This window comes from Bidens hawaiensis, unplaced genomic scaffold (genome assembly GCF_021521415.1).
Source record: "Bidens hawaiensis isolate Kalapana, Puna unplaced genomic scaffold, B.hawaiensis_p1.1 tig00041832_1, whole genome shotgun sequence".
Lineage (NCBI taxonomy): Eukaryota > Viridiplantae > Streptophyta > Magnoliopsida > Asterales > Asteraceae > Bidens > Bidens hawaiensis.
The window spans coordinates 32528-49347 of record NW_027497414.1 but is presented as its reverse complement, the minus strand read 5'-3'; the positions used below and the strand labels follow the sequence as shown (position 1 = coordinate 49347).

Here is a 16820-nt window from a genome sequence, read left to right as displayed (position 1 = left end):
ATTTATGTTATCTTGTGTTTACCTTGCGCGTGCGCGAATAAATGTATTTATTAAATATTGACACCCAATAGTGTCACGAGTAATGAAACAATATGTGGCGCCCCGATGTATAATCCGCCTTTGGTCGGGGTGTTACAGATTGGTATCAGAGCTCGTTGACTTTAGGATAGGTGGTTAGACGTAACGGCCTAGAATACCTAAGAGTCCCTTCTCGCGCATGAGAGAAATCTCATGTTTGCGCGCTTATTGTTAATTACTCGTTATTTATGAATATGCTCGCGCTTGCGCAGTATATGATTTTATGATTTATTTCGCGATATTTCGACTTTTGCTGAATTTCGATTTTTATTGATTTTTCTTGCATATTCGTTTGTTGGGATTTGAAAATCCGAAAAGTCATGGTGATGCATGAATAGTTGATTTTCAATTTCCATTTACGATTACGTTCTAAGGTTGGAGACTTGAAAAGTCATGGTGATACATGAATTGTCAACTTCCAATACTCATTTTCTTGTGTATTTTATATTGAAGATTGAAAAGTCATGGTGATACATGAATCGTCAATCTCCAATACTCGTTTGCTCGTATATTTTAAATTGGGAATTCGGAAAGTCATGGTGATACATGAATTGTCGATTCTTGATTCGAATTTGTTACCTTTATTAAGTCTGCATCTAGGGTCATTTATTTTACTTTAACTTTTGACAGTAACTGACTCCGCGAAACCAAGCTTTCCGAGGTTATACTTTGCGCTATAACCAAGATATTAACTAAAATTAAAATTTTTATAGAATGCCTCCGCTATCTCGTCGCCATCTCAAGAAGAAAGAAGCCGCGCGCAGACGCTCGCAGCAACGTTCCCAGGAAATGGCCGCCGCAATAGCCCAAGCTTTGAGCCAAAACAATACCAACACCTCTGGTTACAACATTAAATCCTTTAACGCGGGTAACCCTCCAAAGTTCACAGGTCTTGAAGGAGCCACCGTGATGCTCCAGTGGCTTGAGAAAATAGAAAACACTTTCCTCCACACCCAATGCCCCTCAGACAGACGAACCCTATATGCTTCTAGTGTCCTGGAATCTAGAGCGCTTACATGGTGGAATGGAGTAGCTCATGCGCGTGGCGCAGAAACTGCTTCCAACATGCTCTGGGAGGAATTCAAGGAAATTCTGACGCGAGAATTCTGCCCTCCCAACGAAGTTAAGCGCCTGGAGGAAGAATTTTGGAATCTTAAGCAATACAGTGGCGAAGCGCGCGAGTACGCGACGCGTTTCCATGAACTAAGTTTGCTTGTCCCTCACCTTGTTACCCCTTCTCGCCGAGCCATAGAGAAATTCCTTGGGGGTCTCCCCATGGAAATTCAAGATTCCGTATGGGCCAGAAACCCAGTAACCCTCTCTGACGCCATCGAGTTGGCCGCTGTGCTCAGCGACAACCATGTCAAAGCAGGAACCCTGTTCCTGCGGGGAACAGAAAAGACCAAACTCACCAAGACTGCCCCTGAACCAACAGAAACCAAACCTGAACCCTCAAACCGTAACAACCTCAAGCGCAGGCGCAAGGCCTATGCGCTTACCAACCCGCCCATTGTCCAGCAACCCATCTACCAACCTCCAGTTTACGCGCCTAACCCTCTGACAGCCTACCCAACACCTCCTGTAGTCCATAACTATGCCTTAACCAATCCCGCACTCCCTGCCCCGCCACCTAAGAAACCTTACACGGGAAACCAACCCTTTTGCCCAACCTGTAGACTTCACCACCCAACCCAAACCCCGTGTCGACAATGTAACCGATGTGGCCGCGTTGGTCACTCTGCCGAATACTGTAGAGTCCCTCTCGCCAACCCAATTGCGCCAACACCACCAGTCTACCCGCAGAATCCACAACCAACCTACCAAAACCCACGACCCAGATCGTGCTTTAACTGCGGTGATCCCAGTCATTTCCGGAACGCGTGCCCAAGGCTACAAGTTCAGATTACGCAAGCGAATCCGGTGAACCAGATTTCAAACCAAGTGACGCGTGGACGAGCTTTTAACATAACCGCGCACCAAGCGCAAGCGAATAATGACGTAGTTAATGGTACATTTTTGCTTAACGGATTTTATGCTTCTATACTTTTTGATACTGGCGCCGATCGAAGTTTTATTTCTCTCGCCTTCTAGCAGAAGCTTGCGCGACCGCGCGATAACTTAAAAGAAGATTTTTCAGTTGAATTGGCTAACGGTGAAACTGTTTTAATTAACTCGGTGATTAAAGATTGCACGCTTAACCTTAACGAAAACGATTTTCTGATCGACCTCATCCCCATGCCTCTTGGAAGCTTTGATGTTATCATTGGTATGGACTGGCTTACGCATAATCGCGCCGAAGTTATTTGTGCCAAGAAGATGATTCGCATACCTCGAGAAAATGGTGATCTTCATATCTACGGCGAAAAACCCTCCAGTGGTCTTAAACTTATGTCTTGCGCCAAAGCCCGAAGACTCATGCGGAAAAGGTGTATTGCATTCTTAGCCCATGTGGTTAAACCTGCTGAAGAAAAGAAGCTTCGCGATATCCCTGTTGTGCGTGATTTCCCTGAAGTTTTTCCTGATGATCTTCCTGGTATCCCTCCCGCTCGTGAAGTCGAGTTCCGTATTGATCTTGTCCCTGGTGCTTCCCCCGTAGCTAAATCTCCTTACCATCTTGCGCCCGCTGAGATGCAAGAATTGGCAAGCCAACTTCAATAGTTGACTGCTAAAGGATTCATCCGCCCTAGCTCTTCGCCCTGGGGTGCTCCGGTGTTGTTCGTTAAAAAGAAAGATGGATCGTTTCGCATGTGTATTGATTACCGCGAGTTGAACAAACTCACCATTAAAAACCGGTATCCCTTACCGCGTATTGACGACCTCTTTGATCAACTCCAAGGTGCCTCTTGTTTCTCGAAGATTGATCTCCGCTCTGGTTATCACCAGTTGCGCATCCGCGATGAAGATGTTCCGAAGACTGCTTTTCGAACTCGTTATGGCCATTTTGAATTCTTGGTCATGTCCTTCGGTTTAACCAACGCACCCTCCGTTTTCATGGATCTAATGAATCGGGTGTGTAGGCCTTTCTTGGATAAATTCGTGATCGTGTTTATCGATGATGTTCTGGTGTATTCTAAGACCAAGGCCGAGCATGAGCAACATCTCCGATTGGTATTGCAAAAGCTTAGAGCTGAGCAACTCTATGCTAAGCTTTCCAAGTGTGAATTCTGGTCTGATGAAGTACAGTTTCTTGGTCATGTTGTTAACAAGATGGGTATTCATGTCGACCCATCCAAAATTGAAGCAATCAAGAACTGGATTACGCCATCCTCTCCTTCTGAGATCCGTTCCTTTCTGGGCTTAGCTGGTTATTACCGGCGCTTCATTTCGAACTTCTCGAAGATCGCTTTGCCTTTAACAGCTCTAACGCACAAAGGTAAACCGTATATTTGGGGCTCGAAGCAAGAAGAAGCCTTTCTATCGCTCAAGCGATTGTTGTGTGAAGCTCCTGTTCTTGCGCTACCTGAGGGTAATGATGATTTTGTCGTATACTGCGATGCCTCCAACCAAGGTCTCGGTTGTGTTCTTATGCAACGAGGCAAGGTTATCGCTTACGCATCAAGGCAACTTAAGGTTCATGAAAAGAATTATACAACTCACGACCTCGAACTTGGTGCAGTTGTTTTTGCCTTGAAGATCTGGAGACACTACCTTTATGGTACTAAGTGCATCCTCTACACTGACCATAAAAGCCTTCAGCATATCTTTGATCAAAAGGAACTCAACATGAGGCAACGCCGATGGAACGAACTCATCAGCGATTACGATTGTGAGATCCGGTATCATCCTGGTAAGGCTAATGTGGTAGCCGATGCGCTCAGCCGAAAACCCTGCCAGCTTAACTGTATCTTGCCGCGCACGCATCTTCACTTTGCGCCGATCCAAAGCAACCTTGAATCGCGTATTCGTGACGCGCAGCGCGCATCCATCAGTAATGGTAACCTTCGCGCCGAGTTAGCGTGTGGCGCGGAAGCGCATTTTGTCCCTAATCTGGGTGGAATTCTCTGCTATCTCAATCGTATCTGGATTCCCTTTGATGAGAATCTTCGCGCTGATATCCTGAGTGAAGCGCACAAATCTCGGTATTCTATTCATCCTGGCGCTGATAAGATGTACAAGGATTTGCGCATTACTTATTGGTGGCCCGGCATGAAGAAGGATATTGCTGTGTTTGTAGCTAAATGCCTGACTTGTTCTAAGGTAAAAGCTGAACACCAACGCCCATCTGGTTTGCTCGAACAACCAGAGATTCCTACGTGGAAATGGGAATGTGTAGCGATGGACTTCATTACCAAGTTACCTTTGACAGCAAGCAAACATGATAGCATTTGGGTAATAGTGGATCGTTTGACTAAGTCTGCTCACTTTCTGCCCATTCGTGAAAACTACCGTGTTGAGCAGCTCGCGCAGCTTTATGTCAAAGAGATTGTCTGCCGCCATGGTACTCCTTTGAGCATCATATCCGATCGCGATGGCCGTTTTATATCTCGCTTTTGGAAATCTCTCCAATCTGCGCTAGGAACTCGCTTGGACATGAGTACGGCATATCATCCTCAGACTGACGGTCAGTCTGAGCGAACTATTCAAACTCTTGAGGATATGCTCCGATCTTGTGTTCTTGATTTTGGAGGTAATTGGGATTCACACCTGCCTTTGATTGAGTTCTCTTATAATAACAGCTATCATTCCAGTATTGGTATGGCCCCATTTGAAGCACTTTACGGTCGTAAGTGCCGCTCCCCGATCTGTTGGAGCGAAGTGGGTGAAACTCAAATCACAGGACCCGAACTTGTTCAAGAGACAACCGATAAAATCGCCAAGATCCGTGATCATCTGCTGACTGCCAGAAGCCGACAGAAGAGTTACGCAGATCGTAGGCGGAAGCCTCTCGAATTTCAAGTTGGTGATCTTGTTCTCCTCAAAGTGTCGCCCTGGAAGGGTGTTGTCCGCTTTGGGAAGAAAGGTAAGCTTGCTCCTCGTTATGTTGGTCCATTCAAGATTCTCGCGCGTGTAGGAAAAGTTGCCTACAGACTAGACCTGCCGCCCGCGCTCAGTAATGTGCATCCAACGTTCCATGTATCCAATCTCAAGAAGTGTTTAGCTGACGAGAACCTTCACATTCCACTTGATGAAGTTCAAGTTGATGAATCTATGCATTTCGTTGAGAAGCCTGTTGAGATTATGGATCGCGAGGTTAAGCAAACCAAGCGCAGTCGTATCCCTATCGTGAAAGTTCGCTGGGAGTCCAAGCGCGGAGCCGAGTTTACATGGGAAAGGGAAGATCAAATGAAGATCAAGTACCCGCACCTGTTCTCTGCGCAACCTACTTCGAGATAAATTTCGGGACGAAATTTCTTAAAGTAGGGGAGACTGTGACATCTGCCCCGATCCGACCCGACCCAGGTACCCGTTTCTCTGACCCGATCTCTTTCTTTTATGATTTAATATTTATTTATACTTATATTTTACTTTTAATAATAATAATATATTTTCCTTCCCGCCTCTTTCTCTCTCTTTCTTTCCACCGTCCCGTCCCTCTTCCTTCTCTCTTTCCGCCTTGTTTCCCTCTTTTTCTTCTAACTCTTTGCTTGTCCTTTGTTCCTTCCCGCCTAAGGTTGTCTGCGCAGCTCCACGCGCCAGACCCCTTACAAGGAAGCCTGCGCGAAGACCAGTTGTTCCTGCGATACGCGAGGCGAACTGTTCCCGCAGCGCGCTAAGAATTGTAGTTCTTCTCGCAGCGCGCTAAGAACGGTAGTTCTTCCCGCGACGCGCTAAGAATTGTAGTTCTTCCCGCGGCGCGCTAAGAATGGTAATTCTTCCCGCGGCGCGCTAAGGATAATAGTTCTTCCCGCGGCGCGCTAAGGTTTCTTCTGTCAGCATTCGCTCTCGCGCGTGCGCTCGAGCCTTCTCGCGCTAAACCCTTTGAGTTTTCTTCTGTTTAATCTAGCCGTTGCTTTTGTGTTGTCTTATCTTTTGTGCTGTTGACCTAATCTGCTTTATGTCTGAAAAGCCACTTTTGGCGCAGCATGCGTACCAACCCCATTGGTTGGCAGAAAAAGTGACTGACATTATCTTTTGGAGATCTGCTTTTCCATGCTTGACCAGTACCTTTTTCTGAACCGCCCATGCCTTTTTACTGTTAACCTGTCAGCTTTTTCTCTTTTTCCCTGCTGCCATATCTTTTGATATCTTTTGCTTTTGGAATCTTTTGCTTTTTGAGATCTTTTCCCCTTTTCTAGGGATTGTGTCTCCTAGGGTTTCCCTATAAATAATAGTATTATTTTTCCTAACACTACACACACAAAACACTTAATCTCTCCTGTTCTCCTTGCTCTCTCTGCCGCCTCCCTCTCTGCCTCCGTCTTCCTCCCTGTTCTGTCCTGCTTTTCCGGTAATATATATATTATATATAATAATTTACTTATTAATTATGCTAACTTATATCAAGACTTAAAACAAATCATTAAAACAATAATCTTTATTTATAGGTTAACTTGTGCTTGTTTAAAGTTGGTTCTTGCTTTATCTTACACCGCATCGTTTATCAAGTGAGTAATCTCGTACCTAATCCCTTTTTTATTTTTAATGTTTTGGGATGTTCATGTGTTCGTACAAACTTAGAGTCTTAAACTTGTTTATGAACTTTAGTCGCGCCGTATCCCATGTGTTGAGGACGTTTACTTGGCTGTTTATTTGTATGTGTGTATCATTAACCGCTTTGTTCGGCCTATTCCGCAGTTTTCATGGATCCATTAGATGAACACGGGAGACCTATCGTTTACGGTTTTCTTTGTTTACACTTGCACAGATGTTTTCTCGTTTTTGTGCTCAATTGGGAGCACGGATTGAACTATGAACTATGAGCTATGATCTATTTAGGCTTGATCACAATCTGATTGCACCCTTGTTAAACACCAGACATACACGTGTTGCGCGCAGATTTATTGTTATCTATTATTATCTATTAAACTTGATTTCTCACCAACACGCAAGTGTTTGACGTTTATTTTAACACATGTTCAGGTTTGCAGTAGCTGTTCTGGAGCTTATGGACACATAGGAAGTTTTCTTTATTTTGGACCTAGATTAAAATGTATCAAGACAAGTTTTTGCTGTTCGAATATTATGATTTATAATATATTGATTTATGATGATTTATGTTATCTTGTGTTTACCTTGCGCGTGCGCGAATAAATGTATTTATTAAATATTGACACCCAATAGTGTCACGAGTAATGAAACAATATGTGGCGCCCCGATGTATAATCCGCCTTTGGTCGGGGTGTTACATAGAACGTCTCCCTAACCTTTGTCCAAAAAATCTTTCTCTGTTGGTAGTCGGCTGCAAAATGAATAAATAAATTAGATTTCCATTTAACTTTTTTATTAAAAATCTTTTTAAGAACGTTAAAACAATTATCGCAACGCCGATCCTTAGAAATGACTATCCAAGCCCGACACAAGGCTTCCTTCTCATCCGATGACCACAGAGTGGCTTTCCGTTTCGTCCTCGGAGTCGAAGCCGGTCCCGACCCGTCCGTTGCAACTGGTTTTTTCCGGTGGACGCGTCTTTTTGGTCCCGTAGCTTCACCTTGTGATTCTTGTGTCTCCGGAACAACAAAGTTAGGAGACGGTTGTGTGTTGGATGGTTGAAAGCCGGATGATTCTTGCGGCTCCGAATAAAACATCGGTTGGTGCGGTGACGACCATAAATCGTCGTCAAGATAATCTGAATCAAGGTTTGGGAACCAATTTCCAGCCATTTTTTTTAAAAAAAAGTTGAGAAGATGAATTGATTTTGGGTGAAGGTTTGAAGTTTTGGTATAAAAATGGGTGAAATGGAGTATAATTATATAGAGAATATATATTTTTTTGTTTTTTTCGGCTCCCCAACGGTCCAAAAAACATCAAAAGGTGTGCCTCCTCTCTCTCTTCTCCCGCTAACCAGCTCACGCCTGCCTTGTTTTTCCCGCTAGCGCCCCTGGTGGTTTAGTGTTAGCGCCTAGGGACGCGAGCGGAGGGGCTCTAGCGCCCCTGTTGAAGCCCCACACCCTTCGGTCTTATCCATAACCAAATGTTACATATTAAGACAAAAATTTCAATCACTTAACATGTCTTTTATAAGAACAACTCTAACATGTCTTAGCATGTAATAGATGTTTCCTTTTTAAAGGTTGAAAAGTTCAAATTCTGCGGTAGACAGATTTAATGTCGTTTAAGGAAAAAATAGTTTTAACTTTTATGACAAAATAAAATAAATGTGTATTATTATTTTATATCTCAACTATCATCTTTTATCATATTTGTTTCCAACGGTCCATGACTAACATAATTTTAACGGCGTTAGTTGCAAGTTGCCGTAAAAACGTTTTTGGCCAGAAAACTCACATTTTTTTCCAGAAAACTCAACATTTTCGTCTTAAACATCTTTGTAACTTTGAAATGAAACTTTAGGAAGAAAAACCCCAATTATTGAGGTCACCGGAACCCTAGAACCATCGTCGGAATCGGTTGGTGTGCTCATGCGATAGTAATTGGTTGGTGTGGTGGCGGTGTTCAAGTGATGTCATCAGTGGCGAAGCTTATACGAGTTCCCGGAGGGGGGGGGGGCTCAAAATATATTTAAGAAACTCATACACGAGGGGGCCGAGCTAAAATTTTCAGTAAAAAACGCATGAATTTACACTACTGTGAAAAAAACAGGGGGACCCGGCCACCCCGGGCCCTCAATAAGCTCCGCCATTGATGTTCGTGTTGCGCTTCCCCACAAAAAAATTGTGAGTTTTTGGGGCAAAAAGGTTTTCCAGCAACTTGCAAATAACGTTAGGATACTGTTAGTCATGACCCATAAAAAACAAATACGTTAAAAGATGATTCAACAATTAATTCGGTAATTAAAACCGACAGTAACTAAAAAATAATAATCAAAATCAATAAAAACCAATATACCTGAATTAATAAATGAAGCACCATGGTCAACAAGACAATGTAAGAAATCTTGCAACCATCCCATTACCAACTACCAAATATCAAAATTCAACCAAAGAATAAATGCAAAAGTCAACCATAAACTCTCCTACATGATTCAACTTTTGATGCCATCACCATCCCATCCATCCCATCTTTATCTTTCTGTTTCCTTTAACAAATATTCACTAGTCAAATGTCTCATAACCATTTGATATTGTTCAACATTATGATGATGAATGCAAACATCTTCTTATGTATAACATTGTTTCTACTAATAATCAACCCTGCTCTTTCACTTCCACTATGCACAAATTCAAGTAAGTTGTTTTTATTAAATTTTGATAATTATACTTTTGTATGTAACAAATATTGAACTGTTTGTATATTGTAACAATATTGTAACAGAAGCACCATTAACACCCAAGACACCACTATTATTTTGTAATTACAATGGCAGTTCATGCTGCGATTCGACCGATGACTCGAACATAAAGAAACAGTTTGATTCCTTGAACATATCTCAACCTGCCTGTGCTTCTCTCCTTAAATCCATCCTCTGCTCGGTATAAACTTATATTAATATTATTGTTATGGGTCCGTCTGTCTTTATGTATCACAAACTATTTTTTTTATAATATAGATGTCGTTCTAAAAAAGACGTTTAACAAAGATTTGTTATTTCATTTGTTCGTCTTCAGCGATGTGACCCGTTTTCAGCAGACTTATTTACGACCCGACCCGTTGCACCACATGTTCCTGTCCTATGCAACTCTAGTGTTTCAAATGACAACAGTTTTTGTGAAAAAGTATGGGATACATGTCAAAATGTATCTATAAAATATTCGCCTTTTTCGTCGTCGAATTCGAGTAATAAACTTAGTGATATATGGCCATCGGGGTCCGAATTTTGTAACGTAATTGGCGGGCCTCGGGTAAATGATTCGGTTTGTTTTGATGGCGAAAAAGTGAGCTTGACTATTACTACAAATAGCACGAAATCGGTCCCAACCGGTATGTGTTTGGAAAAGATAGCCAATGGCTCTTATTTGGATATGGTGACTCATACTGATGGTTCGAACCGCGCGTTTTTCTCGAACCAGAAAGGTCAAATTTGGTTAGCTACGATTCCGGAATTCGGGTCTGGGCGTGGGTTGGATCTCGACGAGTCCAACCCGTTTCTTGACTTGACTGATGAGGTTCATTTTGATACTCAGTTCGGGTTGATGTCGATCGCTTTGCACCCGAATTTCGCGCAAAACGGGCGTTTTTTCGCTTCGTTTAATTGCGATAAAACGCAAACGCCAAGTTGCGCGGGTCGGTGTGCGTGTAACTCCGACGTGAATTGTGATCCGTCGAAGCTCGGGTCGGATACTCCAGCTCAGCCGTGCCAGTATCAGAGTGTGGTGGCTGAATACTCGGCTAACGTGACGTCATCCTCACGCGCTTCCGTAGTAAGTATTATTACTTTTTATGGATTTTTATATTAATAAATGGTCTGTCTATCAGTGGGATTTTACTGGGTACGTTTTTTTGTTTTTCTTCTTTTTTTAAAGATTACAAAGGCTTCGCCCGTTGAAGTGAGGAGGATATTTACGATGGGACTTCCATTCACGTCTCATCACGCTGGACAGATTCTGTTTGGACCGGACGGGTACTTGTATTTCATGATGGGGGATGGGGGTGCGGGTGATCCGTATAATTTTGCGCAGAACAAGAAGTCATTGCTTGGCAAGATTATGAGATTTGATGTTGATAACATACCTAGTAAGTCAAATATGAGTCACAACAGTTAATAAACATGTACAGTTGACTTTTAAAGTCAAATAGACCAACTTTTAACTTCAAATTGAATTCTTAAAGTTTAAAATTATGTAAAATTTCAGAAAGAGCATAAAACATAAGTTAAAAATGAAGCAAAAACAAATAAATTTTTATTAAATTTCATAATGAAAAAGCATCAGATTAGAGTCAACAGAAGTAACAGTTTGACCTCAAAAGTCAAACTATACAATTTGCATACTCCAGATCATCAAAACTTAATACTTTAAATCCAGGTGAATCAGAAGTCACGAGCCTCGGGTTATGGGGAAACTATTCTATCCCGAGTGACAATCCGTATACCGAAGACAATGATTTACTGCCCGAAATCTGGGCCTTAGGATTACAAAACCCGTGGCGTTGCAGCTTTGACTCAGAAAGACCATCTTATTTCATGTGTGGAGATGTAGGCCAGGTATTTTAAATTTCAAACCATTCTCATTCAAACAACACTACATTTAAAAAAAAAAAACGCTTAATATTGCTTCATTTGTTGAAGAACGAATACGAAGAAGTGAATACGATAACTAAAAACGGGAACTACGGATGGCGTGTTTATGAAGGAACAACTGTTTACACTCCTGAAAGAACTCCTGGTGGAAACACATCTGCAAGCTCCATAAATCCTATTTTTTCGGTTATGGGATATAAACATTCGGACGTAAACAAGAACGAAGGCTCGGCTTCGATTACAGGCGGGTTCTTTTATCGGTCCATAACTGATCCGTGTTTGCAGGGAAGGTAAACTAAAGTTTGACTTTTGGTCAAATGTTTTGACTTTCAAAGTCAAATGTTGAATGTTGGTTTTTGTTATTGTTTTTTGTTTTTCAGTTACTTGTTTGGAGATCTATACGCGCATAATATGTGGGCCGGGGTTGAAACACCGGTGAATAGCGGGAACTTTACAACGAGTGGTATTACTTTCGGTTGCGCTAAGGATTCTCCGGTCCCATGTGATCTTGTACCCGGGAGTGAGATACCTGCATTGGGTTATCTTTTTTCGTTCGGTCAAGATAATAACAAGGATGTGTATTTGTTAACTTCTAGTGGGGTGTATAGAGTTGTTCCTCCGAGCCGTTGTGGTTACACGTGTGCATATGAAACTAGGACTGCGGGTTCAGGGACCCCGGCTCCAACTTCTCCTAGTGGTTCTGGTGCGAACGCGTTGAAGGATTCGTGCACGAGCCTGTTGTTGCTTCTCTTGCTTTTCATTGGGTTGAGCTTTTAGAGGCTGTATGGTAACATGTTACACTCATGTATTAATGTATTATTATTATCAAGTAAATTATCATCAAATTTTCTGAGTATTTTTCTGTAATTTTTTTGTTTATGACCTCAACTGATGTCTCATATTTATTGTTGAAATATACATATATTGATGTTTGAAAGTAATATAACTTAATTTTCTCTTGAAAAACCATTTACTTTCTAAAAATACATAAAATTTGTCGCTGACCAAACGTATAAATGTTATAAATCTTATCATTGACGGAACTAGAACTTCTTATAGCGAGTACAATTTCCTATGACCATTAGAACCCCTGAATAACAAAAACTTAGAATATTGAACACGCAGTGTTTTAAGTTTATCCACGATAAAGAGACCCGATAAACACTTTAAAACGTGTCTAGTTAGCTGCTACATCAGAAAAACACGTATTCTTCAAAAACATCGAAAACCTAGTCAACAAATAAACTCAAAAACATTACCAGATCATTACCACACTAAAACCAACTTAACGGCAAAATCGCCTAAAACAACCACCTAAGCATCCTAAAACCGGGTAAAACCATCCCAGTGCAGACACTTTAAATCAACATAAACAAACCCGGCGCATTTTGACCGACGCTTAACTAAAACTACCCATGTTGATCATCAAGGGGAAAGATGCACTTCTTAATTTAAGATCCAACAAGTTCTACATTAAATTACAACGACCCGTACCAAAACTTCCCCATACACGGTATGTATAATCGAAATAATAAACACCCATCTAAGAAAGAAGGGAACTTAAAACGAAAATAATTAAAGAATCCCAAACCGAGCACGTTTTTTTGTTGATCGGCCCACACTTTGTCACGGTGGGTGTCATCTCATGTTGCAGCATTGAGGGCGGCCATAAATCTGTAACTTGTTCCACATACATAACATTTGTCTCGGAGATTGATAGTGTGCGGTGTAATAATCTTCCACGCAACCAAATTGACAAAACTTCGAATTATGCACGTATTCAACACGTTTCGTGCTGTTAAATTGTCCCACCCACATTCCCATACTCACATCTTCCATCTTGAATAGCTTCAGTTTATGTTCCTCAAATTCGGTTGCAATGAAATCAGCAACGTCGGATGATATAATGTAGCCGGGACCGTTTGCATACGGTGGATAATCTTCTTCGGGCCATTCCTGATAACATTTACAATATATTTAAATCATCTTAAACGTGTATCATCTCTTGTAATAACATTAACATTAACATTAACATTAACAATATAAAACTTCTGGCCATTAATTTTCTTTATATTTATCATGTCCAAGTATTCCGAGTACACCAAACGCCACAATCAGCCGCCTAGGGTCCGCCTAACGACTTTTGCAACCTAGCTTTTAATAAAAGTTTTATTAAAAGCTAGGTTGCAAAAGTCTTTAGGCGGACCCTAGGCGGCTGACTGGGGAGTTGGGTGTACTCAGAGTACTTGGACATGATAAATATAAAGAAAATTATTTATTGAATATTATATATATGTCAAATATCATAAGTTTACTAATATTTATAAGAAAATAAGTGAATATCAATATAAATAAAAGAAATACATTTTTATATAATAAATTATTCTAAAAATTGCTAATCATTAATAAAAAATGATATTTGTTCTTACGAATGATGTTTTATTTTTAAAAGTCAAAGTCGGCTCACGTTCACCGACTAGATGCGATTCCGGCTGAGGTTGACCACATTTGATCGATTCTTAGTAACTATGCGGAGTTAAAGAAACTCGCATTGGCGATATACCTTGTAGCGAGTACTCAGTGAGTACTCGACTTTGTAAACCTACTTTTACAACATTGATTAAAAGAACTAAGAGTAGTATTAATACCTCATATGTGGCGGACCATTTACCGCTTCGTAAAGGTTTATGATAATAATTCATGTTTCCAATATACAAGCTCTTGCCATCGCCTATTTTATTAGCTTCGTTTAAAGATGAGTCAACTCTAACAAACGTGTCATCGTCACACTTCATGATATATTTGGCAGATACCGTACGAACCTGAATTTTTAAAATAAAAAAATATATATTAAGTACCTGTTAGCATACAAAACGAGACCATTTTTCATAACTTAGCCCGTATTCACATATTGCAACGGTTTTTAACACGACAAGATCATAGTTATCCATGTAAGGCACAATCACAATGTCCCCGAAGAATTCTGCCTCTTTCTTTAACTCAATGTTCACTTCCTTTCTCCCATGCTGGAAAACGCAACTCGTTTAAGGTTAAAAGAACAATAATATTAATAATAATAGCAACATGAAACGTTAAACTTGTTATTTGTGTCTTCACATACCAATGCAACAAAGAAACGAGCAACAACACGTGAAGATTTAATAAGACTATGCTGCATCCAAGACTTCCTAACCGCCATCCGTTCAGAAAAATGATTCCCGGCTGATAACACACCAATAAACATATCAACAGGCCCGTCTGGAATAGGCGGGGCCCGCCATTTATCCGACATTTCCAGGTGTCGATGAGGGGCAAAACTTGGGTGTGTTGACGGTAACGAAGCCACAAAAACAGCATTCACATCAATGTCCCCGTTCAAAGCCAAACCCGTAGCAGCTTCCAACGCAAAGCCCTATAACAAACTCAAATGTTTTCAATTAAAAATGTTTATTTCTAAAATATAAGTTATTCAAAATGTTTTCTAACCGTTCGATAAGGAAACGAAGTAATATGTCGTCCATCGACATTAACATGATAACCCTCTAATCCGGCACTAAGCGTTAAAACAAATAGCTTCCCTTCTACAAAAGGGTAAGGCCAGTCAACCGTCACCGTCTTCTTCGTTCTACCTATGAGCCGGTTTAACCACCAGCTCGATTTTTTCTCCTCCGTGTGATCATCGTCATCACGAATCCACTTTTCACATTTCACCTCACCATCAACTACAAAACCACTAATACTTAACTAGCCATCATCTAATTATGCATACTAATCCTAATTAGTATGAAATAATACTAATTTATAAAAAAATGAGAACGTAAGAAACAATACCAACTACAAACCAATATACATAAATAATGATTTATAACAACAAAGAAAAAAACCTAAAAGTTACAACAAAATAATCAAAATCAAGAACAAAATACTGACAAGCAAATACCAGCAAATACTTATAACAACAAAAGAAAAATATCTAATAATAACAACAAAATATAAATCAGCAAATACTTATAACGCCTCATAATCGAAAATTAGCAAATACGAACACAAAATAACAGCAAACACCTATAAAAATAATCCTAATAATAACAACAAATTAGTTCTCACTGTTTTCATGCTAAGAATAAAATGTATTTGATCCTGTATCATTCTAATACTAACAACAACAACAACAAGAACAATAATAATAACAACCACTTACCGGTCTCTTCATCGGGCCGGGAACGCAAGAAACAATACCAACTACAATACCAATCTACATAATAATGATTTATAACAACAAAGAAAAAAACCTAAAAATTAGAACAAAGGAATCAAGATCAAGAACAAAATAATAACAGCAAATACCAGCAAATACTTATAACAACAAAAGAAAAATATCTAATAATAATAACAAAATATAAATCATCAAATACTTATAACGCCTCATAATCAAAAATTAGCAAATACGAACACAAAATAACAGAAAACACCTATAAAAATAATCCTAATGATAACAACAAATTAGTTCTCACAGTTTTAATGTTAAGAATAAAATATATTTGATCCTGTATCATCCTAATACTAACAACAACAACAACAATAATAATAATAACAACTGCTTACCGGTCTCTTCATCGGGCCGAGATTTCCACCCTTCGCACCGATGAGCGGATCCCCACTGCATCCGATAACACGTATTCTGTTCAATCACCGGTTTCCCACTCCAATCCCCTTTCAACCTCGGGTTAAAATGCAAAATCCTCGGCGGATCCTCGCCATCCACCGTCTTCAAACCCTGCAACACCATCATAAACTGAGACACCATCAAATACTGCCCCGATTTCAACAACGAAATCTTCGGGTCATACTCTGCACGAGCCTCCCTCGGCCGGCCCACAACCGTCACTTGTGATCCCAATGTCATCCCACATGGAAGCACAATAACGCTCCCTTGGTCCCTAAACACCGAACCCAATAACACTATCGAATTCGGACAACTCTCGGTCCGATTCTCGGGTAACTTAATTTCAAATCCGTTAATTCGACCCGATTCGAGTTCTTCCCAAACTTTTTTCCCAAATAAAAAAGCTTCACTAGCTGATTTCTTAATATCCCCAAACCCGAAAGACTCATTACTCGAACTATTCAAATTCAAATCAAAACTTAAACTGTTAACCTTTCGGGTCGAATTCGATGGTGTTTTCGGAGCGATTAACGGGACATTGATGGGTCGAACGGGGGCTTGTTTTTGTTGTAACTCTTCTTGACTATCTAAAGCCAAAACATGAGGGTTTGTGTTTGGATTAATGTTGTGATCGAACTAGAGTTTGTCGGTGGGTATGTTTGATATGAATGGGAGTTCTAAACTGATAATGAGTAAATATAAAAGAAGTGAAATGGATAGGAATTGAATGGACCAGTCTAACTTGGTTCGCTTCATGTTTGGTTTTTTGAGAATGAAAATGAAGAAGAAAAGAATTTATTTAAGAAAAGGTAACGGTAATATGATTTGCTTTAATCATGA

General features: G+C 40.5%; 1 protein-coding gene and 1 pseudogene across 2 annotated transcripts; one reads left to right on the top strand and one right to left on the bottom strand.

The window, feature by feature from the left end:
* Window positions 1–9170: 9170 nt before the first annotated feature.
* LOC143593207 (HIPL1 protein-like) lies at window positions 9171–12196 on the top strand. The gene is made up of 7 exons (XM_077072907.1): window positions 9171–9362; window positions 9451–9608; window positions 9744–10496; window positions 10599–10809; window positions 11100–11278; window positions 11363–11604; window positions 11695–12196. Exons 1-7 carry the CDS (start codon window positions 9239–9241, stop codon window positions 12089–12091), a joined length of 2064 nt encoding a protein of 687 aa, XP_076929022.1. The 5' UTR covers window positions 9171–9238; the 3' UTR covers window positions 12092–12196.
* Window positions 12197–12948: 752 nt separating this feature from the next.
* Window positions 12949–16775, bottom strand: LOC143593206 (hydroxyproline O-galactosyltransferase GALT6-like; annotated as a pseudogene). Its single transcript, XR_013146062.1, has 5 exons — window positions 15920–16775; window positions 14801–15036; window positions 14436–14726; window positions 13963–14340; window positions 12949–13270 (listed from the first exon to the last, which is right to left on the bottom strand). The product of XR_013146062.1 is annotated as a hydroxyproline O-galactosyltransferase GALT6-like (transcript).
* Window positions 16776–16820: the final 45 nt, after the last annotated feature.